We start from the raw sequence: 22,986 nt of genomic DNA, 5'->3' as shown, positions 1-22,986 counted from the left end.
CTTATATAAAATATCTTAAAGTAATGAAAATATTTACACGATTTAATCCAACGTTTTATCTTGCGTACTAACTTTATTGTAAATTTGAATAATTGACCTTGAATAATTTTATTATATATCATCTTTTGTTATCGTACTATCCATATGATCAAGCGACACGATAGTGCGCAACGCCAAGTATATATATATAAATCTTTTCATTAATACATTTATTTCATATTTAAATAATACATATATATCTATATAGCACGTCTTTCACAGACTGTATTTGTGTTAGATAAAATAAACATACATAAAAGATTAGTTAATATGATTACGGATGTTATATATTTTGTCTAGCAGCGTCAAAAGTTTCTTTTCTCGTTGAGTTGATTTCCGTGTATACCCATTAGCTTGAAGTCAATAAATTAAGAAATATGAATATTTCTATACGTTACTATGTAATAAACCTCAAAATAAAACAACGAATCATATCGCTTTAACGTCATCCTTGACCTTGATTCTTCTTTTTTTTGTTCTCCTTGGGATGTTGCTTCGACGGATCGGTAAATCTACAAAAATGCGGTAACACAACTGTTAGGTGAACATAAAAATTGAAATACATGCACGTATCAAGTACCTATAACATGAAAATGCTAAACATTCTCATGTTATCACGTCGTATTTAACGTCACGATTTAACGTATCGGATAAGAAAAGGTAAAACTGCGCGCTCATGAATTATTTTATCTCTTTTCGAAAGATACATACGTCAAGCGCCTGTGAAAAAATAGTAGGCATACTACGGCGGCCACACTATTGTCAGGTCAAGGCTAGCAGAACGATTCAGGACATTCGGAAAAAGGTAAATAAAACGAGAGCTTATACATATAATATAAGTAAGCAGAAGGCGCGCGCGCGCGCGCATGGTTTTACTTATAATATAGATTTATATAAATATTAAGAAATGTAATATCAGAGGACGTGAGTGGTAAAAAGGTACTAAATATTACAAAAAATTCGTTTAATAAGATGACGTAGGAACGTATAATATGCGCTTAACGACAACTTAACTTAGCTGCATACGTTCATCGCCCACTTGAGAAAAATAAAAAAAGATTATCGCAAATTATAGAACCGGTATTTATATACTTGATCTTATCTTAATCGGTTCTCGGAAGAATTTAAACTTGCTTCAGTTCAAAATACGATTAAATTTGCCTTCGTGTTACGTCAGTATTATACGTCGATTTTTTTCGAACCTTAGAATGATACACGTATGTGCAACTTGCAAATGAGAAATAGTAATAAATCAATCGGCCGTGCTGGTACTAATAATCATGCACGAATAATCATACAATAATTCAGACTTCTCTTTCTTAATGGAACGACAATGTTAGAATTATGTTTATTATTATCACAAACTTTTTTGCTTGCACTGTAAAATGATGTATAAATCAATTTTTTTTAAATTTTATCATAAACATATCCATAACGTGATAAAATGTCCTTCCTTTTTTATTGCCATGTATTAGTAAATGCACATATGTATACAATGTATTAGTCTGTATCCTATATTTCTAACAAAAATGGTAATTACTGATTAAAATTTATGATTATTCACATATATTTTGCCAATCTGTAACATTACGTGTGCGTGTGACACACTAAAATTAATTTATTTCAACATATAGTATAAGGAATAATTTATCATATATATATATATTCATAATTTTTAATTCTGATGATAATTCAATACATTTAAAGAGACAGAAGTTTTAGGGTTAAATCAGTACTAAATCAGTATGTAACAGTTCTAAATAAAAATATCTTTCAAAATTTAAAAAATTACATCTAACTGCATCTACAAAAAAATACATCTAATAAACTCACATTTTCTTATTTAAAAAATAAATTTTATAGACAACGTACGTGTATAAATGTAAACGTAATCGTGTTTAAAATAATTTGTCAATTTAATTAAAGAATGTAGCTTCGAAAAAGAATTAAAGTATTTTAACACGTTATTTTAACGTATAAAAAGAATTATAAAAACTTTTTCTACGCAGATATTTTCGGCTGTATAACATTTTTTCTTCAGTCATTATAGCTGCCTCTTTAAATATTTTTTGCTGCTACAACACGTTTTTATTTGCACGTGCGTTCTGTACTTGCAGTTTTTAACGAATTTGATACGATGAGTTTTGATTTCTCAGGACTTTTACAAATTTTTATCGATGGATTTATGGGGGTATTTGCTGTGTTTAATATCCTTAAGATCTTTATCTGGGGGGAAAAAAAAAACACGTGTAACATTGTCAGCTATTCTTCGATAATAGAATACGATTAAACATCATATTTAAGACCGTTTTTTATTAGGTTCCACGCTAAATTTTTTGCTATTATCTGTGTTTGTTTGTAAAAACGTTTAAATATTCTTCAAGTATATAGTTCAAGTAAATCTGTGCACGTCAATTCTAAATGTTATTAATAGCGTAAATTGATTATGCGCTACATTGTATACATATTTTTCAATTTTTTGTACTAACTTTGCCTGCTACCAAGAATATAATAATACTGTTCCTTATAAAAAACAGCTATGGCTCTTCATCGGAATTTCTGTGAAGAAACGTGATAAATAGCATTTGAAAATTTTGTACGAAACTATTATTTCTATGTATTGCAAAATTATAATAAATGTTAAATTATAAAGGTATCTCTTTACGTAGTCTATTCTTTCTGCCGAGAAATTTTTCTGCACGTACGAGATCCTATTCATTTTCATACGTAATAAATTTTTTCTTTATATAATTATTGAATTTACGCCTGATTTAGAAATTACAGGAGATAAACAATAGTAAAAAGGAAGATTAAACGGCTTATTTTATCACGCAAAAAATACTTGGACATAATTATATTACAAAAGTATATATATTCGTAGCTTTCTTAACTTGACAACGTTCAACAAGCGTTTTCTCTAATACGAATAAAAGTTAAATAATTTTTTTTTTTTAATAAAAATAACTTTGTCTTTCTGTGCTGATTTAATCCTTTACGTCGTATATTTACGTATTCGTTACATCGCGTACAATATGTATATATGTGCATAATCACCTAGTGCAAAATTTACGTCTCTTGTGCACCGGAAATAGCATTGGCCTGTACGCGTATCTTATATTTACGTTAAACTGACCATGCAATCGTCTTGTTTACGAAGAGATAAGTAGTTTTTAGTTACGAATTTTGTGCATGAAAAATACGTTACGTATAATAAGTACGTAGTTCTCAAATAGTTATAATATGTATATTTTAGATTGTAACGTTATATTGTTGCGTTAAATGCACTATAAAACGAAAAGGCTACGATGATAAAAATAAAATCGTCGATATATAATGTTAACATATAATGTTTTAGTTAATGATGTTGAATTTATTAACTGCCCCATTAATATGAATGCGTGATATGCGACAAGATAAAGCACAAGAACGTGCGTATCCAGCATACATTTTTATTAGTGACTTGCAACGCATGAGTAGAAATACGTAGATCGGTTGAAGCAGCCACGCGTAGTTATAGCTCATAAGCTTCTTAGAGACGCAAGCATTAATTTGCTCAATAGATAGTTAACTCTTGCACGCGAGAATCATGCTTGAAGTCTTCCTGTTTTTCTCCGTTTTCAGAAAATAGAGAGAACCGTGGTATCTATTCTTAATGTGTGGTATTTGTTAAAAACAAGATGACCACATTCGCACACGTTAGAATCTCGTTCGATGTCTATTTATTCGAAGCGAACATTTATATACGGATTTATTCATTAAAGCTAAGAAATGATACGACACAGAAAATGGAACGTACAAATTATTGTTTCGTTACGACAAAATACGTGGGATAACAGTTTTATATAATATATATATATATAAAAGAATGCTTGAATTTAAATATATCTTTTATCAAATTTTCGAATTTTTAAATTTTACAGAATTTTAAAATCACATATCGTATCATATGTGTCAAAACGAACGTACTGATGCATGTCTTTAATTTATCGACTATTATTAATGAAACATCGTGAGTATAAAATGAATTGATTCCGAATGGAGCAATGTCGCAATTTATGTAATTATAGTATATAAATATAGATTGCGAACGAGTTGAGATATAACTTACTTGTCGAGACTAAAAAATATACGTGTTCAACGTTCGTATAGTATACGTCTTTATATATTCTTCCTTCGTGTTGTGTATTTATTATAACCACTACGTAATAAAACCGAACGTTTGAATATTTATGTCAAATGTATATCAAAAACTATACGTACGCGTTGATCAAGACATGCAAATATTACGTAATATCCTCACCTCTATAACCCAACGGAGTGACATCAAATGACGTATTACGTCCGTTTCAATGATCTCTAATGTCAATAATACGTCATTCTTCTTCTTTCGATAAATGGCACCTGCCTCTTGTCAGAGATCAATACGGCCAGTAATAATACGTCATTAAGACATTTATTTAGATGTCAATATCCTGCTACCTGGGGGACATACAGAAGCGTATGTCTTAGTGTAAATAATCATATTATTTTATTATTATACTGTAAATCCTAAATAAAGTTATTAAAACGTGACGTTCTATTTAAGAAATAAACTGTTTTCAAATCTCCCGAACATGCGTAACTAATGGAGGATTCACACTGCGTCCAATGTCCACGTATGTACAATGTACATACGTACATACGTACGACGTCCGATATCCAATAGAGAAGAGTTCGTTTTCTAGAAACTCTAGAGAAACTCCCACAGTCTCTAGACAACGAACTCCTCTATTGGACATCGGACGCAGTGTAAATCCTTCATAAGGCAGTACCACGGACGTATATACGTCATTAAGTACCACGCATACGATGGAATCGTACATACCTTCTGCCAACGCGTCATTAAAATTTTTAAAGCTGAACTTGTTGCACAGTTCATCTTTTCTCTTATTTTTCTTTTTACGTTGGAAAGCAAACGTTAGCACGTTAGATGCAACTTTTAGCCCCATATTTCTTATCACGGCTCATTATCTTCTTTTTGCTGTTTTTGCTGACAACGAATTAAGCGTCTAAACACAGCTAGACTTCTGTATAGGTACTGTTTAGAGGTTTAGACTGCACCATGGACGTAGATCTGAGATCTGAACAGAACGTAAAGTATTCCTTTAGATGGGAGAAGTGAAACTTTGAGGAGTGAGGGGAAAATCCATTGGGACCATCTTGATTGGTCAGATTTTGCATATACGACATATCTATTTTAACGTCCCATTGACGTACGTTTAACCGTAGTTTTACGTGCTGCGATTCAAAGTTAAGTATGTATTCCGTACGCAAAGGAGTGGAAGCGTAAATATAAAGTAAACCACATACCTTGTACGTAACCGTCACTACCATTTTACGTGATCACGTAAGATTCTTATTTTTCCCTTCAAGCTTGTTTGGTCCAACGAGAAAGCACGTGGTGTTGCGCGACACGGCCGACACGATCGCGATACTCGCGATGCACTCGATCGTGAAGTGTCGTGAACGCTTGCGGAGGGTGCAGGCGACGGCGCACCGGGCGCACGACCACGCGCGACACGACCAGGATATTAACGTGAATCTAACCAATCTGGCAATCTAACCTCAGTCGAGTTGTGGAGACGTGAGACGTGAGACGTGAGACGTTGGCGCTTGGCGCTTGGCGCATCCTTGACGTGACGACAGCGTAGTAGCGTAGCGGTCGGTAGTAGTAGTTGACAGGTATCAGCTGTTCCAGTAAATAAACCGCCGCGCGTCGACAATGGACGACGTCGACGTCGAGGATGTCGCGCGGGCCGACCAAACGTCCGACGAGGACGTCAGCGTCAGCGAGTCGGACGACGGCAGCGAGTACTCGTCGCGTAGCGAAGGTGACTTGACGTGGTACGTTATGTCGGATTCGATTCTCCTGAGCATCTTCCAGTACCTGTCGCCGAGGGAGCTGATGACCGCGGGCGCGGTGTGTCGATCGTGGTACAGGGTGTCGCGCGACGAGTTCCTCTGGAAGTATTTATTTTATCGGACGTACAAGATAGATCCGGATGTCGGCATCGTGCCAGGTACGTCCCGCCACGAGCCACGAGCCACGAGTGTATTCGCGCTTCTTCACGATCCGCGATCGAAAATAACATTATCCGCCGGATATTGCATTAGAAAAAAAGTATAAATTTATACCGACGAATTTACTTTCCGACGAAGATCGATTCAAGCTCGGAGCAAAAGCTGCTAGATCAGCTGACGTGGATAACGATTCTACATATAGCAAATGAGAAAGCACGAATAGTGGAAAATAATAACAAAGCAGTGTTTAAAGAGAGTGATATGCGTCAAATAAGTTTTGTAATATTGTAACGTTCTACGTATTGAGAGATTAGTAGCACGGTTCATTGTCTGAGCGTGTTCCTTTCTTATTAATCTTATTAACAATAATGTACATATAATTTTAATATCTTTCAAGGGGTTTTTCTGATATTCTAGAAAAGCTTTTTATGTACATAGAGAAATCCCACATTACGTAATTGATTTATTTCCATATGTATAATATTCTTTTCTTTTGTAGGAAAAACCTCCTGGTTGGGAGAATTCAAACGTTTGGCATATCACACTCCATTGATAGAAACTGAAGTTCTTAAAGAACATTCGCATCAGGTCTTACACGTGAGCTTTTCTCACAATGGCAAAATGTTTGCAACCTGTTCAAAAGATGGATATATTCTTGTAAGCTTGTCTCTCATCTTGCACGTATTATTTTCTCTCTCATGCTACAACTTACATTTGTCACTCGCATGATTTTGTTTCAGGTATGGCAAAGTCAGTATCCTGTTACCATAAAATATTTGCATGATATGAAGACATTTAGTTGGAAGTACACACAATTTTCCCAGTTTAATTGTACAGATACGTTGCTTCTTGTGTCTGGTGTCCATTTTGGTACACCCCACAGTACTTCGGGAGAAATAGCAGTATTCAGAGTAGCACGTAAGTGCAAGCGAGAGCGTAAGATCTTATACGTATCAATAAAATAAAGATTATACGATGCAGACAGATAAATCTTAAACGGGGAATCAACAAACGTATCTGACGATACAACGTTTGATAAAAGAAATCAATTATCTTGTTCAAATAAATGCTTATATATATATATATATATATATATATATATATATATGTGTGTTTTCTGCTTATTTGTAGCTGGCTTTGACCTTCAATGTAGAGTAGTGAATAAGCCGTATGACATATTTGGTACATGGTACAGTGAACGTTACCTTTTGAGTGGAAATCTGCATTGGCTGGCACATTTGGTCAGTACTAGCGTAGTTTGGCTCAATAAGGCAAACCAGGAATCAGCTAGCGAACATGTGCCCATTATGACGCAGCTCTTTAGGTAAAGTAACAACTCGGTATATCTTTTTAATCGACCACGTTAACTTTTTGTTGGAAACGTAAGCAAACTTTTTTAAATGGCGTGTAATATTTTTATTTTTTTTATAATGTAATGATTTTCAGATTCTATAATGGAAATGCTTCCTCGATTAGGGCAATTATGGTTGCAAATTGTTTAGCACCTGCTCCAGCTGAATCCACCGAACAACAGAGCCAACCATCTTCCTCGAACACAAAGGAAGAAAAAGGAAACCCACCGAGTCACAAGGATTTGTTGTCGCCTTCGGGCGAGTCTAATAGCTCGCAGACGCAGGAGGAGCCGGTATACTACATTACGTCATCGAGAATACAGTATGACGTTCTTTTTTTATGTATATATAACTTGTATCATATAACTCTTATTAGCACGTAACATTATATATAATATATAAACACATGATAGATATAGTAAATTAGAGGGTGCATTTTCGAATTGGAGAAAACTTGGTGATGGTTTTGAATATGCTAGTCCTATACAGTACAATCAGGAATATAGGCAGGTTGAGATGCAAAAGAAGGCGCATAGCGAAAGCGATAGCGAAAGTGAGACGCCACAGTGGGAAGAAGAAAGCGAGTCTGGAGGTAGGAAACATACATGCGTATGGCATGGCACGAAGAAACTGTAACCGGCCATTCTACGCACTGTAGGACATGATGAAAAAAAAAAAGTGTTTACAGAATCTTCAATAACCGAAGAATGTGATACAGACGAGTTAGCCAATAATCCTGAGAAACTTCTTATTTTTACAACTGGCTCAAAAACATATACTCCGCATAAAGTTGGCTTTAAGAGGATCAATGTAGTCACTTTTCCACGAAGATTGGATCCAGGACCGTCGCTGCGCGAGAGAATAGCGCAACAAAAGAGGGAACGAGAGAGACAGAATACTCCGCCGATGGAAGATTGGTTAAATTATGAATCTGTGGCGGACAAATTCGATAAAATAGATCATCTAATTGATCTTCATGGTCATATTATTGGAATGGGACTTTCTCCCGATCATAGGTCAGTTATCGACGTCGATACGTGAGGTAAAGTGAAACATGAGATATGTGTATGTGTACGACTCATTTTATGCATGTCTCCAGGTATCTTTATGTAAATACAAGGCCGTGGCCGAAAGGTTACGTTATTACCAATCCTTTACAACCACCGCCAATAGCTCAAGAAATTGATATCCATGTGATCGACTTGGTAACGTTAAAACAAGTTGGCACGATGTTAAGAGCCCACAAAGCATATACGCCTAATAACGAATGTTTCTTTATATTTTTGGATGTATGTAACGAATACGTAGCGAGGTACGTCGTACGCTTGTATTTACGTTGTTGCTTTAACGTGATATAAAATTTTATGTTCAAAATATAAAACATTGTTATAAAATATCTTTGTTTGCAGTGGTGCGGAAGATAAACATGGTTACTTATGGGATAGACATTATGGAATTTGCTTAGCAAAGTTTCCCCACAGTGATGTAGTCAATTCAGTAGCTTTTAATCCACGCGATCCTGAGATGTTGGTTACAACCAGTGACGACTATACAGTTAAAATATGGCGGAGTCGAGCTATGGTGAAGGCTTTAGGTTTAGATGAAAAGTCCTATCGTAGGGGGATGGAAGTGCGAAAGAGACATAAGTTTCAGAAAAGTGGTACTAACATTGACTGACTAAAAACTATTAAATTTCCGATTTAAACATTTATTTTTACAAGATCTTAGAGATATATTTTACACTTAAGTTATACTATACAAAATCGTCCAGACGTATTAATACTATTATTGCGTAAAAGCACAAATATAATGAGAATATATTTTTTGATTATCTGGAATTATACAAATGCAAATATGCAGACTTTCATTTCTTGGTAATATAATATTAGAATCTCATTAGATGAGTGCTTCTATTTTGGGAAAAAAAAAAGTAAAAATGACTAAGAATGTTGTTGAATGTAAGAAAATGAATATCATAAAAATATATTGTTGACGTGTCTGTTACAATGCAAAATCAGAAAATATCTAACGAAAGATTAAAAACGTACATACGTCACTTAAAGCGTACTATAAAATTATTTTTTAATTTTCAAAACTCAACGTAATATTAAAGTAGTGTGATCTGTTTATTTCCACCAACGTAGATTAACTTTAATCTCGGTGTAACTTACTTTTTATCTTTTTCTAGTTCTTGGAATTAAAAGATAAAAAGTAAGTTAAACCGATATATTAAAATTAATCTACGTTGGTAGAAATGGAACGTAATGATCAAAACGTGTCCTACCTATTCCATATGGCATATTGTATATACACATTGATAATTTCTCAAGATATTTTTAAATATCTCAAATATGTCAGCTTAAAATTTATCCACAGAGTCTATATATATACATATATATATTAAAACTAGTTTTAAATTTTATCTCAACGAAATTTAAACATGAAACTCAATGAAAGTGTGCAATGAACATTAAGTTTCTTTCTGGTTATACGTCTTTTCACGTATACCTAATAACGGATTCTCTTATTTCGTCTGTTTGGTTTTCATGTATATTTGAAATATTTACAACGTTCATTTACCTACGCTTAGATAGAGGAAACAAGGAATAGATGTAAATGTACATTATTTTCTATCTTTTTTTGTCTTTAACGTATGTAATGCGACATACGTAATTATACGTATACGTGTACGACAATACATGTCGTACGTTGTAATACATTATTTCATTTTTTGAGCTTGTATTATAGAGTACGTGCATTATAAGATTATAAATGTAATAAATCTCTCAAACAAAAATTAAATTTCGACATGTTCCTAATCTTTGTATTAGAAAGTGATTTCAAACTTGGCCTAGTAATAATGAAATATATGAACTACGCCTATCGTACGTAACGTGTTGATACAAGTCACAAAATAACAATACATTCATATTTTTCTAGCGCATAAAATCTAGATTTCTATTAGATTAGTAAATAACGCACAAATGGTACTATGAAGAAAATCGGAGATAAACATATAAGGAATGACAAAGTTATTTTCCAAAGACTGTGTTGAGTACGTTACTATTCGCAAGATATTATGACTTGTGTAACACGTAGCAATATGAACAACACTTAATAATCTTCCGTGCGACACTGTTAAAACACTGTAATATAAATATATGTGCTAGCGCAAAATCATACTTAAAGTTTGTGTAGGTACCTAAAACGACAACGCAACATGATATCTACGTTATATTTTGATATATTTTCTCGATTATTGTATGTTTTATATAATATTATTACTCACCTACAGTCCATCATCTTTTTCTGTATGACACTGACTCGAGAAATAGCATAAAGGACGTTATTTTCCATTTAGGGAAAAGTTGTCAATAAGCATAAAAACACTTATGTTGAACCTGTTGCAATCGGTTCTATAAGAAGAAAACATGAGATAAGGATACGTTAACTGGTTAACAGAGATACAAATGCATACTTAATTTACTATGAAAAGTTTACCAGGATGTGATGACATTCCTTCTCGCGCAGGATCACCAGCTTTAGGTAAGACTTTCTTATGAGCATCCTTATGTCCATGACAATGTTCGCATTCATCATCGCTATCTTCAGAGCTACTTTCACCGAAAGTTTTTGGTTTCTCATAAATACAACAACCTGTAAATGAAACATCGTGTACGAACTTAACTCTTTCTGCCAAACAAACTTAAAAGCGTGCACAAAGATAATAAATAAATACCTACATTTTGATTTCTTTTTATTTAGATTTTCATTATCTACAGTTCCCTGAGTCCATTGGACTTTTTTATTCGATTTCGGCTTTCGTAGGCGTAATCGTACGGTAGGTACATCCTGTAAAAACGTGACACGTTTAATAACGTAATAAAATTCATTAATAAAAAATCATTAATCACATTTTAAATTATAAGTAGATAGTACGTGTTGAACAGATATTTATTATAATAAACATAATAAAAAAATGTGTTAATGTAAAACTGGAGGTACACACAAATAACATTTACAAGTTTTTATTCCGTACTATTTATTGTAGCGTAATATATCTTGAAATTTTTAAACATGTGATATATATTATATGACATATATTATATATACCTATATACACATACACACACACACAACATGATAAAATACAAATCTTGAAATATATAATATACACATAATATAATACAAAAAATACATCTTAATACAATAATCTTATACACGCCGTATTATCAAAACTACTTTCTAAAAACTTTGTTTCGCTATAAAATTTGATTAATATTAAATAGTGTGAGATTTGTTATCTGAATTTTATATAAAAGTACATAAAACTAATGTATAAAAGTGAAAACTACTTTTTAAAAGCATTAGGAAAAGTTTTAATAAAGTAGGCTCATATTTATTAAATAAAATTGAGATTTCTCTCATCTGCTGCTGTATATAGATAGAAAGGGACTCTCTCATGTCATCATTAATTATCGTACGACTTTTTGTGTTATTAACGTGTCTATTTTATCATCAGAATAGTTTAATATATTTTTTAAAACTTCCGATGTATGTTGTCCTAATGTCGGTGGTGGGGATCGCACTATATTGGTAGCGTAGCTATATGTCACAGGTGGTCCAACAAGTTTTACTTTGCCTGTACGCGGATGATCCACTTCTTGAACCAACTTTATGTGTTTTACATGGGGATCGTCGAATACCTGAAATGTACACGCCAAGTTCAAGAAAATGAAATTTATTACGTTGTTAATAACACATCGAGATCAGTTCAGCGTGCGTACGTCACCTCTCTTATAGTATTTACTGCTCCATAAGGAAACGAAGCCCCTTCAAATATTACAGACCATTCCTGCGTTGTCTTCTTTTGAAGTGCATCTCTAAGACGTTGAAGCAGCTCCGTTCTGTTTTTAACTCTAGCTATGTTACTCTCAAACTTGTCGTCAGTGGCGAGTTCTGGTATTTGTAATCTTTTGACTACGTCGATAAATTGCGCGTCGCTTCCTGCCCCGATCGTCATGTATCCATTTTTTGTGGGAAAGGCTTCATAAGGGACTATGCTCTCGTGTTCAGATCCCCATCTCGTCGCCTCCTTATTACCATTCAAGTAATTTGAAGCAATGTTTATCAGACTCGCGACTTGGGTCGACAAGAGATTGCACTGTATCCATTGGCCTCTGTTGGTCTTGGATCTTTGCAGTAAAGCTGCCATAATCGCTCCGTGAGCGTAGAGACCTGTCGCCAGATCGGTCATCGCTACGCCGACCTTGCACGGTGGTCCGTCTTTGGGCCCGGTGATGTGTAAGAGGCCGCCTAACGAAGCAGCGATGACATCGTAACCGGGTCTATTTGCGTACGGGCCGTGGAATCCGTAACCGGTCAACGAGCAATATATGAGACGCGGTGCTATCTTGGCCATATCCTCGTATCCTAAGCCCATGCCGTTCAGCTTTCCCGGCACGTAATTTTCTACCAGGATGTCGCACATCTGCGCCAGCTCGTAAATGATATCTTTACCCTTCTTCAAATCGACGCAAACGCTCTTTTTGTTTCTGTTGACGCTCATGAAGTAAGTCGACTCTTGCGTTCCTCGGAAGAACGGCGGGCCCCACTTGCGCGACTCGTCCCCGCCGTCGGGTCGTTCGATCTTCAAGATTTCCGCGCCTAGATCACCCAGGATCATCGTGCAGTAAGGACCGGCCACGATCCGCGTCAGATCCAAAACTCGTATCCCGTTTAGCGGCGAACGACTGTCTTCGGGGTCTTCGACTTCACGTCCGCAGCTCTTCGGCGTGCGTACACTCGAGTTCGAGAAAAACATCTCGCCCGCAGCGCGGTTTCGCCCGCGAGTCGCAAGTACTCCACGTATCATATCGACAGTATCTAAAATGTCAAACGAGGCTGGAAACTGTTACGTGCCGGACCGGACGCGACGTATTATTTTAAAATGTTAGAGACACTGACTTTTACTCCAAAAGGTTTACGCGTATACTTGAAAAGTATAAATAACGTGCGAGTCCAAGTCGAAGCTTCGTCGCTACGAGTTACAGTTAAAAATTCAAACAGATATCAAGATCTTTACTTATTGAAAAAGAACTTTGTGTTAGATGATAACCAATATAAGGATCGACCTGGAAAAAGAAAAACTAGAACTTAGAATCATGAGAAAAAATAAAAACAGGGTAACGAAGATAAAAGCACACGTCAAACATACCCAGTTATATGAGCAATAGGCGTTGGCACCTAGACCTAGATTTTTTTCTTTTTAAAATATAAAAGCGTGCAACGCGCAGATTACGAGATAAAGGCTTAATAGAATATTGTATATTAGGCACTGTTTGCTGAAAAACTATTTGAGAGAATGAATAAGATGTTTGAAAGGCTTTGAAAATGTTGCGGCGTGTGGCACGTAACAGAACGCGTAACCTCGTCGCAGTTAGGTATACCGATATTACCGATATGAGTGATATGACGCGGCGGTTTCTGCGAACGTCCAAAAAAGGATTGCGGCGACGCAATCAGATAAATGACGTGAGTGACAAAAGTTGTATGCACGACCTACTGCCTCCAGCTTTCAACCCCTCCGATAAACGATCACTCTTATCGCGTCAAGGCCAAAAACACCTCGTGACACCTCGTGACGTTTCGGGCCACGCGGGCCCTACAAGTCGCGAGTGCGACAAATATGCGTAAATACCTGCGATCCGGAATCGGTGACGTCCGCCTCGGAGATTGTTTCCGTTTGCGTCTGCGAAGCCGCTTGCTCCGACATCGTTCTCTCCATGTGTCGCGGTTGACGCGCGAAGGACACGCACGATATCGATATCGCCGATCGCCGCTGATCGCCGCATCAAACGTAACCTCCCAGCTCCCACGCGCTACGCGCTACGCGCAACCCTGCCCAGCTGCCAGCTGCCCCTCTGCCTGCCCGGGCTCGGGGCTGCTGCCCTAGTCCCCATTGCCGCAGTGCTGCCAAATTGGCAGTGTCAATATTTTTTTCTTTTTGGTCAAATAGGCTCTAACCTTTTTTTCCCCGTCTTACTTTTTTTTTAAGTAGAATTTCCACGTTTTTGCCAAGTTCACGTTTTTAAAGCCCTCTGAACAAAGGCTTTAAAGTTTTTTTGCGGCATAATTTTCCATACCCGATGTCTACGTGCATATCTATCTCTTATTTTAAGTATAGAAAATATGATATAGTGTAACTATAGTGTACCAAAGAACAGACTTCAATATTCACAATTTAGATTTAAGATAGAGCTTTATTTGCAATTTTATGTGCTAATGTTTTTCAGATGCAACATTGACGTCCGAACAATGCATTGTTGGAAATTCCGGAAAATAGTTCTTTTTAAATCTCAAATAAACTATATGATCTATTGCCATGAACATACTCTAAAACTGATCTCATTCATGTTTAATATCAATATCTTATGCTTTTTAATAGTAATATGTTAATATTACTATCAAAAGTATCAAACATCACGTTGTCAAACAATTTAACTTTGATCGCATTTTTACGTTTTCAGGAAGATTAAAAAGAATTATTTCCATCTGCTGGGGGATGTAAAAAGAACATATACGAAATAAAATATTGGATTATGTAGATATAAATATATTCATTTCAAGAACGTTGTGTGCCAGATGTTACACAATCTCCATTTTTTGCTGTTAATTTAATCCCAGGGTGTTGGTGTGGAAATCATGGTGCCGTCGCCCATGAATTTCTTGTACTACGTCCTACATTATATTTAATCCAGCTGTAAAACAAAGAAGACATATTTAGCTGTGTTAGAGCCCTTGTGTCTACATCGTAATGCATCAAAAAGACAGGATATATATTTACTTTCTTGAAACCAATATCGGCTGCATATTCCCTGAAGCACTGTCGACAGATGTTCAGGCCGTATTTACGAATAAGCCCATGTCTGTTTGCACAGGCGCGGCTGCAACAAAATCGATTTTATTCAGATCGCACAATACATACATTTGCACACCTAATATATATATATCTTATATATAATATAATATGTAATAAACATCATCTTGATTCGAGATTGATTTATTTATCTGCAATTATTTTATTTTCTGGATTTAAAACATTTTGGAACCAAAAAAGAAAAATTAACAATTTTAGTTTAACCAAAATGGATATTCAATAACATTTTTTTTTTATGTCTGTCTCTCCGGTTGGTGAGGACTGAAGCGTCTTCAACTTTCCGTTAGATTATATAGCCCATTTATTGTATTTAATCCACTATACAAGTATAATTTTCTAAATCTAAATTATTCTTCGTGTCTTTTCATTCAACAACGTGCATTTTTGAGGTTAGACTGCTTGTAGCTTGTAGCTTGCACAGGCGATAGTAATAATTAACGACGATACATACATACATACCACACGTATTTCGACTTTTTAATTGTTACATCAAATATTTCGCTTCAAATCGAGTTTTTGTGATTGATACTATGCGGCGATGTTCGGACCGACGCCATACGAACGTCCTACGGGATCGATCACTTTATTCCGCGTTATTTATCGAGCGAAAGTACTTACGTGCTAATAAAAGTTGGCGAGAACGAGAAGAGCGTTATACTAACCAGGACCTAGATCCTTGACCGTATTTTCGTGGGTGTGAGTACCAAATATTTTGAAAACCCATGTTTGCACGTGTCACTACGTTTCTCCTGCGACGAACTCACGAACGTGAAAGACAGGAAGCAGGAAATGATCGAGGAATGTGGCAGAAGAATCGATGAAACAGAGCAAACTCCACCATGCGGCAACTTTTAGAAATCCAATCTGACCTAACCTTCATGCCCGGTCACGTGAGCACGTTTCATAAACGGAAGGCGCTTATTTAGAATGCGTATAAATTTTCTACGTTTTTTTTCTTTTCACTTACATCAATGACACGGGAAATATAATGTTATAAGGTTTTTCAGATTTTAATATAAAATGTTATAATGTTAAGATTTTATTGTAGAACGAGTATATTTTGTATATCAATAACACAAGATGATTATAAAATTACTATGTATTTTTGAAATAAATCGATTTTAAAGAAATATTAACATATTAGTAACATTTATGTAAATACATTAAAAATGTACAAATTATTTTTGCATTTACTTACATTTAATATTAGATTTCTTTTAGACTTTTTAAAATTTTATAATAAATATGGAATTTAATTTTCAGGAGAAACGTGTATTTATTGGAATTTCTCGCATAAAATTCATTATTCATTAGAGAGAATATATTATCATTATGAGAATATTAATTCATTATTAGAGAGACTATTATTAATAGAGAGAAATTTTATTAGATATTGGAGAGAGAACGGTACGTCTCTTGTCAGAAAATTTCATAGATTCCTAAACTAAATATGAAATATTTAAAATTTGCAGATATTGATGAAGCACACGTGGAAAGTACGCATTAAATTCTTTTCTCGTGATTTTTTTTCGGATTTGAGTCTTTTGTAACATGTAAAAAATCTATACGTTTTAAATAATGATTTTCTGAAGAGATTGTAGCTCCTCCGTGTAGTTGCATGTAAAGAGAAACCGGTTTTTCACGGACTCTCCCACGTGGAAGGCAGTTGGTGGAGCGGGGATAAGTTACAACGGTACATACTTTCACATGATGTGCCGTTCAAAAGCAAACTCGTTGCGGACTGAACGATTGAGTTAATTCTAGTCCCGTTTAAATCAATATACTACTATGTCAAACGAAAAGAAGCGTGGAAAAGAGCAGGACAAAAAGGTACGAAATGCAAAAATTATTTAGAAACTATTTTTGCACTACATAATAACGATTTGATATTTAGGTCAATGCTGTAGGACAGTAACTAAAAATGTTAATCACGTCGATTTTTTTATCTGAAGATATTTGAAGATATTTTAACGTTTACTAAAATTATTATTAGTAGAATAAAGTATTAAATTTTATTTTTCCCTCGCTTTATCTTTAATTAGATTTAAGAAAGTTCTAACTGAGATAATACTATTACAGAGAACACAATGTGCCATGGAAAGACATATCATGAATCTGAAGGTGAAGACAGTGCTGAAGATTATTTTATCTTTTATAGTGGGTCCTCTGGTTCTTTACGGCATATTTTTCGTATGTCTGCGTTATCAAATACACTTGAGGCATCTGATCGAGAGACCGATAATAATAAACGAGGTTCGACCAAAATTCTGGATCTACGCCAAGAGCAACAACACCGGTTACCTGAAACACGTGTATGCAGTGCTCCAACGACTCGGCTTCCAGGAGGGCAATAACGAATCTGACTGGGATCTATTGTGGGCCCACGATTATCCGTTTCGTGTGTTGTCCGCGAGCTTGAATAACGTGCAACAGCATCAGCGAGTCAATCATTTCCCTGGTTGCGGCTACATCACGAATAAGGTCGAACTGTCGACGTCGCGTGGCGGCCGGTACATCCCGGCGGCGTTCAAGATGCCCGAGGATCGGAAAGCCTTCCTCGATTATGCTAAATTGAATCCAGCAAAGCGGTTCGTACAAAAGTTAAATGATCACCGGGGCATTCGCATTTGCAGCAGCAGTGACGCAAATTTCACCGCCGGCACATTCATCCAGGAGTTCATCGAGCGGCCGTTTCTTGTGAATGGTTACAAGTTCGACATAGGCGTGTACACCGTCATCACGTCTGTGGATCCGCTGCGGGTGTACATTTATAAGGGCGACGTGCTATTTCGTTTTTGTCCAGTTGAATATTACCCATTTGACCCAAAGATTTTGAACAAGTACGTGGTTGGCGATGATTATCTGCCGATTTGGAACGTGCCATCTTTGAAGAGATACTATACCGAACTCGGGCACTCGATGAAGGACTCATTCGACGCATACGTCAGGGAGCAAGGAAAAAATCCAGCGGAAATGTGGGACCGGGTGTATGACGCTATTCGGGAGGTCGCTCTGATGAAAGAGGCGCAGATCAAAGAGGTCTCCAAGCGTTTCGGCAACGGCAGAACGTTCTTCGAGCTTGTGAGATTCGACTTGGTTCTTGACGAGGATCTGAATGTCTACATGATGGAAGCGAATATGTCGCCGAATCTGTCCTCTGCGCATTATCCTCCGAATCAGTTACTCTATGAGCAGGTCATATTCAATACGTTCGCGCTAGTCGGTATCGCCAAGAGGACTAGAAAAGAATCCTTGAAAATAAGGTAAGTAGCACAAAGATCGATATATCAAGATTTCAAGAAATATAAATATTTCTAATAATGTAACTCTAGCCACCTAAAAAATACACAGTAGAATTATTTATATAGAAAATATTTATATTATTGGTGTATTAATGTTATAGTAATGAAAAGGAGGAAGAAATGGAAATAGCGAACAAGAATATCGTAGTGTTGCCAGAACTCTGTAAAAAATGCGACAATGACTGTTTTCGCGTAGAATGCCAATTGTGCCGACCATGCTTCACGTCGGAAACAAAACTCATTTTGACGCAGAGTTATCTTGAACATCAGAACCGGATGGATTTTCAAAGAATTTTCCCGCCGCCGATAGTAAGTCATGGTTTTTTTTTCGTATAGTCAGTCGTCTAAATTCTAATCGGATGTATTTTTGATAGACGAGGGATATGATGCTGAAGAATTACACACTGAGAAATCAATTGCTTATTAGATGGTACCAAGGAAAATGCGACGTAGACAAGACATGGTGCAGTTGATCATGAAATCAAAAGTATATCGCGAATCCTATGCAATATTTATTTCAAGTATATAAAACTGTATATATGTATAATGTATAAACAAGTAGGAACACTATGATATGAAACGTGTTCAGCATATACATGTAAAGTAAAAACGCGCGAATATTGAAGTTAATAATATTAATACTGTGTTCTAGTGGTTGTACATTGTACACATAGAATATAAGACCATGAAAATTATATACTGGAGCACAGCGTATTATGTAATGACTGAAAATATATTTTATATTCGTGTAATGTATACCAAATGAGAATGTACAAAAATGTTTCACATAAATTCAGAATTAAAAAAGCTGTTGCTCTCTGTTGACCAAGTTCCTTTAGCGTTACGTCCTTTTTTGACTTTTGGTTCAGGCGCGTTTGGATTGACGCCTTTATAAAAATTTTGGAGTAACCTCATGGCCTCCTCTCCTTTAACGTTTCCACGTATCACGATTTTCGGATCGTAAAACTTTGGTACTTGGAGAACACTGACGCAACCGCCAAATCGGTCGTTCGCACAACCGTACACAATACTGCGTACTTGTAGCTGAAGCAATGCCGACACACACATTATGCACGGCTCTACCGTGACAATTACATCTAAATTATGAAACACCGTTTCGTACGCCAGATGTTTCTCCGTACAGAACTTTAAGACTTGGTCGATGCAATTTATCTCGGCATGACGAGTTGCATTACAAGTTTCATTTACTGTATTATTGCCCGTTGCACGCACTTCGTTATTATATATAAATAAACAACCAACCGGGACTTCACCGGCTCTCAAAGATTCTTCAGCTTTTTGTAACGCAATGTCCATCCACGCCAAAATATCCATAATAAGTACTATTAAATATTATACTATATGGCGAGTTTGAGATATTTTTCAAAATCAATAATATAAGAAAGTTATTTTTTTTATAAAACTCACGTCATTCGTGAATTATTCTCTATTCTCTATAAAAAATATAAATGTTATCTTAAACGAAATAAACGAAAAAATCTATCGTCTGAAGTTTATATCTTGAAAAATAATTGTACCTTACGCAAGAGAAAGTTTAAACAGTAGTACTTGCTTTTTCAAAGTATTTAAGTAATTTTAATTCGTTTAGTCGTTGCATAGCCATTTCATTCCAATTTTGATTGCCTACAGCTCTTGGACTGGGGTGTCGCAGAACCATTACCTAAAAAACCCGTTTATGAGTGAGTATAAATTTTGTATTATGATTATACTATTAAAATAACTTGCACACATTACCTGTACTGAAAGACCTCCAGTCTGGACCGCACGCTGTGCTCTTTTTTCAGCGTAGTTGCCAATGCCAACAACGATCTCTGCTTTCAGGAGTTGTATTATATCTCGCAGGGCGTTGTCGCATAGCTCATGTAAAATCCTTTGTCCTTCGCCCTGCAAACGACAGATAGTTCAGCATAAGAAAAAAGGAACAGAACAGGCGAAATATTGCCTTTATTTCCGCAGGGGTGATGTTCCTAGCTCTGCCATCCATGAATGCGAATGGGCAGTAATTGTGCATGTATGCATATCGGAAAAAGTTTTCGGGACTTTCACACAAGTCTCGGAAGAGGCCCCACAACCTTAGTCCGCTGATCTCGCTGCGTGTACATTGGAATCCTATCACCTTTCGATCGGGATGTTCCTTCGAGGGTTTGCCAATGGGACCAGAGATTTCGAGCCAATCCCTCACCATACTTATTTCTCCGAATGGCACCCCGGTTTGCGACATGCCCCATGGTCCAGGATTCATACCAACGAACAAAATCTTCTTTATACCAGTACAGTACTTGCGTACATACATGGCATGCGTTTCAAATGCATACTCAAGCGGATTGTAAATATATTCGATGGACGACGGAAAAGAAACCTGTCGCAATTTGGTACAAAGCTCCTGTTCAATCGATAACAATCTATCGGAGATAGATGTGGATGTTGCAGACGTGTGCTCAACTGCATTTCCATTTTCTCCTGTATTAGAAGAATGAGCAGGTACTAGAGAGGGCTGCTCAGTTGTATCTTCTTTCGCTTCTGTATCAGAAACAGGTGCGGGCCGTACAGATGTACGTTTCTTTTTTCCATTTTCATCTGGATCTTGTTTAATTCCCAAAGTCGTTTGTATTTGGCTCATATAATCTACGACATTTGAATTTGATCGTTTGAGTTTTTTTTCGCTTGGCAACGCGTTGCTTTTTGCTCTGGTTCTCTTTGCACGAGGCATAATTATTCACGAGAGTCTGATGGAGCTATATAAGCTCAAGAGAGAATTATTTAAATATTATTTAAAAATATACTCAAGTTGCAGTCCTACATACAACTCACAATGTATGTAACTCACAACATCCTGGCTGTACAAATTAATGTATTATTAATTTAAAGACATGTATAAAGCACAACTCCAACGTTTCTTCAAGGTGTGGATATACGACATATCAATAAGAAAACTATGTTCAGCCTTCGAGATAAAACGATAATAACAGTAACTGCACAATTCTTTTTTCGTAACTTAATCTGATGAGATTAAAACTGATAAACATCACCGATTACTACAAGTGCAAGAAACCTTACTGTGCCATGTGCCTCGTGTGTAGGAATGCAGTTTTCCAATATCTTTCTCTCTCTCATCGCTCGTCGTTTCGTTTAGTCCGCGAAACGCATCCGAATTTTCCGAAAATATTTTCCGTTGCGCAGGTATACAAGAATACAAGGAAGCCTTTACTCACCTGTGTTATCCTGTCATGGTCATGAATAGTATGTATGTATGTACGCATACATTGGAATACACACGTCGCGTCGTAGCTTGCACCTTCTGTATCTCGTTTTTCCCGCCTTTCGAACTCTGGCTGCACTAGTTCAGAGTTCATCTTTTTTACTCCACATTGGAAGGAAAAAGATAAACTCTGAACTAGTGCAGCCAGCAGCCAGTTCAGCAATGGAAAACTGACCCTAGATACGCATCCGACATCCATCTCAGTTTGAGTGCAAAAAGTGTAGTAGTGTATGTACGAAGGTACACGTAAGGTCAATCCAGACAAACTTGCATAGCGCATAAGAGAATTGATTGGTCCATATGCATGTGCATAAGGAAATAGACCACGCAATTTTCTTATGCTTATGCGTTAAGGTGCGATTTCATTGACGCTAGAAACCAGCGGCAGCGTCAAGAAAATGTAGTGGGGGAAGAAGTTCAGACCGTCTCAACTTTTTAGAGTACCGCAAAATTCAACGAAACTTCTTTCCCCACTACATTTTCTTGACGCTGCCGCTGGTTTCTAGCGTCAATGAAATCGCACCTTTAAGGTGCGAATTCATGGGACGCTCGTTTCAGCGTATCGCGAGATCACGTGATTTCGATCTGACGCTAGCGTCAAGCAAAGAAAGCTGGATTTTCTCAGCTTTAAGCGTCAAAGCCAAAGCAGCGCGAAGACGCCGAAATTTTGACGCTGTTTTCCTTTTCATGAATTTCAATTGACGCCGGCGTCAATTGTGGTCATGCGACCTTCTTGCCGCTGAAAATGAGCGTCGAGCGTCAGCATGAAAAGGCACCTTTATGCGTTATGCAAAAGTCTGTGTTTCCCCCTGAATGTGGTTCTAGCATCTAACCGTATGAGCCATGATACATATCGCACGTGTTATTACAGTTAGATAATATTTATTTAATATAATATTACTTCTATCAGAGTTTCTCTCTGCTTCTATTACACGTTTTGAACAAATTAAAATTATTGTCTATTTATTATGTAAACAATAGAAAGTATCAATGTATCAAGAACTTATCTTTTCT

At 36.3% G+C, this 22,986-nt stretch overlaps 7 protein-coding genes and 1 long non-coding RNA gene across 16 annotated transcripts; 2 read left to right on the top strand and 6 right to left on the bottom strand.

The window, feature by feature from the left end:
• Positions 1-515: 515 nt before the first annotated feature.
• Positions 516-5,479, bottom strand: LOC112451950. Of its 3 annotated transcripts, none has more exons than XR_003040443.1 (4): positions 5,389-5,479; positions 4,904-5,152; positions 4,340-4,543; positions 516-551 (listed from the first exon to the last, which is right to left on the bottom strand). It is a non-coding gene; the product is annotated as an uncharacterized LOC112451950 (long non-coding RNA). The 3 variants fall into 3 exon arrangements; XR_003040441.1 differs by having other exon boundaries at positions 4,340-4,518; XR_003040442.1 differs by having other exon boundaries at positions 4,340-4,518; positions 4,904-5,159; positions 5,389-5,476.
• A 173-nt stretch (positions 5,480-5,652) lies between these two features.
• On the top strand, positions 5,653-9,145 carry LOC112451942 (F-box/WD repeat-containing protein 5). Of its 2 annotated transcripts, none has more exons than XM_025011870.1 (9): positions 5,653-6,098; positions 6,599-6,756; positions 6,840-7,017; positions 7,231-7,423; positions 7,546-7,773; positions 7,865-8,043; positions 8,131-8,467; positions 8,551-8,763; positions 8,861-9,145. In XM_025011870.1, the coding sequence occupies exons 1-9, from the start codon at positions 5,801-5,803 to the stop codon at positions 9,126-9,128; spliced, it is 2,052 nt and encodes a 683-aa protein (XP_024867638.1). In that variant the 5' UTR covers positions 5,653-5,800; the 3' UTR covers positions 9,129-9,145. The 2 variants fall into 2 exon arrangements, with proteins under 2 accessions (XP_024867638.1, XP_024867639.1); XM_025011871.1 differs by having other exon boundaries at positions 5,656-6,098; positions 8,140-8,467.
• Positions 9,144-14,392, bottom strand: LOC112451947 (E3 ubiquitin-protein ligase PPP1R11). Of its 2 annotated transcripts, none has more exons than XM_025011883.1 (5): positions 14,152-14,392; positions 11,195-11,303; positions 10,953-11,108; positions 10,741-10,867; positions 9,144-10,678 (listed from the first exon to the last, which is right to left on the bottom strand). In XM_025011883.1, exons 1-4 carry the CDS (start codon positions 14,236-14,238, stop codon positions 10,842-10,844), a joined length of 378 nt encoding a protein of 125 aa, XP_024867651.1. In that variant the 5' UTR covers positions 14,239-14,392; the 3' UTR covers positions 9,144-10,678; positions 10,741-10,841. The 2 variants fall into 2 exon arrangements, with proteins under 2 accessions (XP_024867651.1, XP_024867650.1); XM_025011882.1 differs by having other exon boundaries at positions 9,144-10,653.
• Positions 11,637-14,134, bottom strand: LOC112451944 (succinate--hydroxymethylglutarate CoA-transferase). 3 transcript variants are annotated; one of them, XM_025011875.1, is made up of 3 exons: positions 13,419-14,134; positions 12,244-13,337; positions 11,637-12,157 (listed from the first exon to the last, which is right to left on the bottom strand). In XM_025011875.1, the coding sequence occupies exons 2-3, from the start codon at positions 13,324-13,326 to the stop codon at positions 11,927-11,929; spliced, it is 1,314 nt and encodes a 437-aa protein (XP_024867643.1). In that variant the 5' UTR covers positions 13,327-13,337; positions 13,419-14,134; the 3' UTR covers positions 11,637-11,926. The 3 variants fall into 3 exon arrangements, with proteins under 3 accessions (XP_024867643.1, XP_024867642.1, XP_024867644.1); XM_025011874.1 differs by having other exon boundaries at positions 12,244-13,585; positions 13,669-14,134; XM_025011876.1 differs by having other exon boundaries at positions 14,017-14,134.
• A 651-nt stretch (positions 14,393-15,043) lies between the features above and the next one.
• LOC112451949 (40S ribosomal protein S29) lies at positions 15,044-16,178 on the bottom strand. Its single transcript, XM_025011884.1, has 3 exons — positions 16,053-16,178; positions 15,298-15,397; positions 15,044-15,211 (listed from the first exon to the last, which is right to left on the bottom strand). Exons 1-3 carry the CDS (start codon positions 16,112-16,114, stop codon positions 15,203-15,205), a joined length of 171 nt encoding a protein of 56 aa, XP_024867652.1. The 5' UTR covers positions 16,115-16,178; the 3' UTR covers positions 15,044-15,202.
• Positions 16,179-16,828: 650 nt separating this feature from the next.
• Positions 16,829-19,191, top strand: LOC112451932 (tubulin polyglutamylase TTLL6). Its single transcript, XM_025011856.1, has 4 exons — positions 16,829-17,220; positions 17,470-18,653; positions 18,794-19,001; positions 19,067-19,191. The coding sequence occupies exons 1-4, from the start codon at positions 17,179-17,181 to the stop codon at positions 19,163-19,165; spliced, it is 1,533 nt and encodes a 510-aa protein (XP_024867624.1). The 5' UTR covers positions 16,829-17,178; the 3' UTR covers positions 19,166-19,191.
• A 215-nt stretch (positions 19,192-19,406) lies between these two features.
• On the bottom strand, positions 19,407-20,112 carry LOC112451935 (tRNA-specific adenosine deaminase 2). The gene has a single exon (XM_025011860.1). The coding sequence runs from the start codon at positions 20,025-20,027 to the stop codon at positions 19,476-19,478; it is 552 nt and encodes a 183-aa protein (XP_024867628.1). The 5' UTR covers positions 20,028-20,112; the 3' UTR covers positions 19,407-19,475.
• On the bottom strand, positions 20,056-22,127 carry LOC112451933 (single-strand selective monofunctional uracil DNA glycosylase-like). Of its 3 annotated transcripts, none has more exons than XM_025011857.1 (4): positions 20,656-21,423; positions 20,448-20,597; positions 20,231-20,373; positions 20,056-20,146 (listed from the first exon to the last, which is right to left on the bottom strand). In XM_025011857.1, exons 1-3 carry the CDS (start codon positions 21,421-21,423, stop codon positions 20,248-20,250), a joined length of 1,044 nt encoding a protein of 347 aa, XP_024867625.1. In that variant the 3' UTR covers positions 20,056-20,146; positions 20,231-20,247. The 3 variants fall into 3 exon arrangements, with proteins under 3 accessions (XP_024867625.1, XP_024867627.1, XP_024867626.1); XM_025011859.1 differs by lacking the exon at positions 20,056-20,146 and adding an exon at positions 21,926-22,127 and having other exon boundaries at positions 20,192-20,373; positions 20,656-21,338; XM_025011858.1 differs by lacking the exon at positions 20,056-20,146 and having other exon boundaries at positions 20,192-20,373; positions 20,656-21,919.
• Positions 22,128-22,986: the final 859 nt, after the last annotated feature.

This window comes from Temnothorax curvispinosus, unplaced genomic scaffold (genome assembly GCF_003070985.1).
Source record: "Temnothorax curvispinosus isolate PA1 unplaced genomic scaffold, ASM307098v1 QBEX01002827.1, whole genome shotgun sequence".
Lineage (NCBI taxonomy): Eukaryota > Metazoa > Arthropoda > Insecta > Hymenoptera > Formicidae > Temnothorax > Temnothorax curvispinosus.
This window is presented reverse-complemented; position numbering and strand designations above follow the sequence as displayed.

Bases quoted from the DNA above. Each gene is read 5' to 3' on its own strand.
- LOC112451942 (XM_025011870.1), top strand. From the start codon at position 5,801: ATGGACGACGTCGACGTCGAGGATGTCGCGCGGGCCGACCAAACGTCC. The intron at 7,424-7,545 runs GTAAAGTAACAA...AATGATTTTCAG, and splicing joins ATTATGACGCAGCTCTTTAG to ATTCTATAATGGAAATGCTT. The intron at 8,044-8,130 runs GTAGGAAACATA...AAAAAAAAAAAG, and splicing joins AGAAGAAAGCGAGTCTGGAG to TGTTTACAGAATCTTCAATA.
- LOC112451944 (XM_025011875.1), bottom strand. From the start codon at position 13,326: ATGATACGTGGAGTACTTGCGACTCGCGGGCGAAACCGCGCTGCGGGC. The intron at 12,158-12,243 runs GTGACGTACGCA...TGTACATTTCAG, and splicing joins CAGTAAATACTATAAGAGAG to GTATTCGACGATCCCCATGT.
- LOC112451947 (XM_025011883.1), bottom strand. From the start codon at position 14,238: ATGGAGAGAACGATGTCGGAGCAAGCGGCTTCGCAGACGCAAACGGAA. The intron at 11,109-11,194 runs GTAGGTATTTAT...TTTCATTTACAG, and splicing joins AAATAAAAAGAAATCAAAAT to GTTGTTGTATTTATGAGAAA. The intron at 10,868-10,952 runs GTAAACTTTTCA...TTCTTCTTATAG, and splicing joins AGGAATGTCATCACATCCTG to AACCGATTGCAACAGGTTCA.
- LOC112451949 (XM_025011884.1), bottom strand. From the start codon at position 16,114: ATGGGTTTTCAAAATATTTGGTACTCACACCCACGAAAATACGGTCAA. The intron at 15,398-16,052 runs GTTAGTATAACG...ATTTTGTTGCAG, and splicing joins GGTCAAGGATCTAGGTCCTG to CCGCGCCTGTGCAAACAGAC.
- LOC112451932 (XM_025011856.1), top strand. From the start codon at position 17,179: ATGTCAAACGAAAAGAAGCGTGGAAAAGAGCAGGACAAAAAG. The intron at 18,654-18,793 runs GTAAGTAGCACA...TTAATGTTATAG, and splicing joins AAAGAATCCTTGAAAATAAG to TAATGAAAAGGAGGAAGAAA. The intron at 19,002-19,066 runs GTAAGTCATGGT...TATTTTTGATAG, and splicing joins GAATTTTCCCGCCGCCGATA to ACGAGGGATATGATGCTGAA.
- LOC112451935 (XM_025011860.1), bottom strand. From the start codon at position 20,027: ATGGATATTTTGGCGTGGATGGACATTGCGTTACAAAAAGCTGAAGAA.
- LOC112451933 (XM_025011858.1), bottom strand. From the start codon at position 21,423: ATGCCTCGTGCAAAGAGAACCAGAGCAAAAAGCAACGCGTTGCCAAGC. The intron at 20,598-20,655 runs GCAATATTTCGC...TGTCGTTTGCAG, and splicing joins TCACCCCTGCGGAAATAAAG to GGCGAAGGACAAAGGATTTT. The intron at 20,374-20,447 runs GTAATGTGTGCA...CGGGTTTTTTAG, and splicing joins CTGGAGGTCTTTCAGTACAG to GTAATGGTTCTGCGACACCC.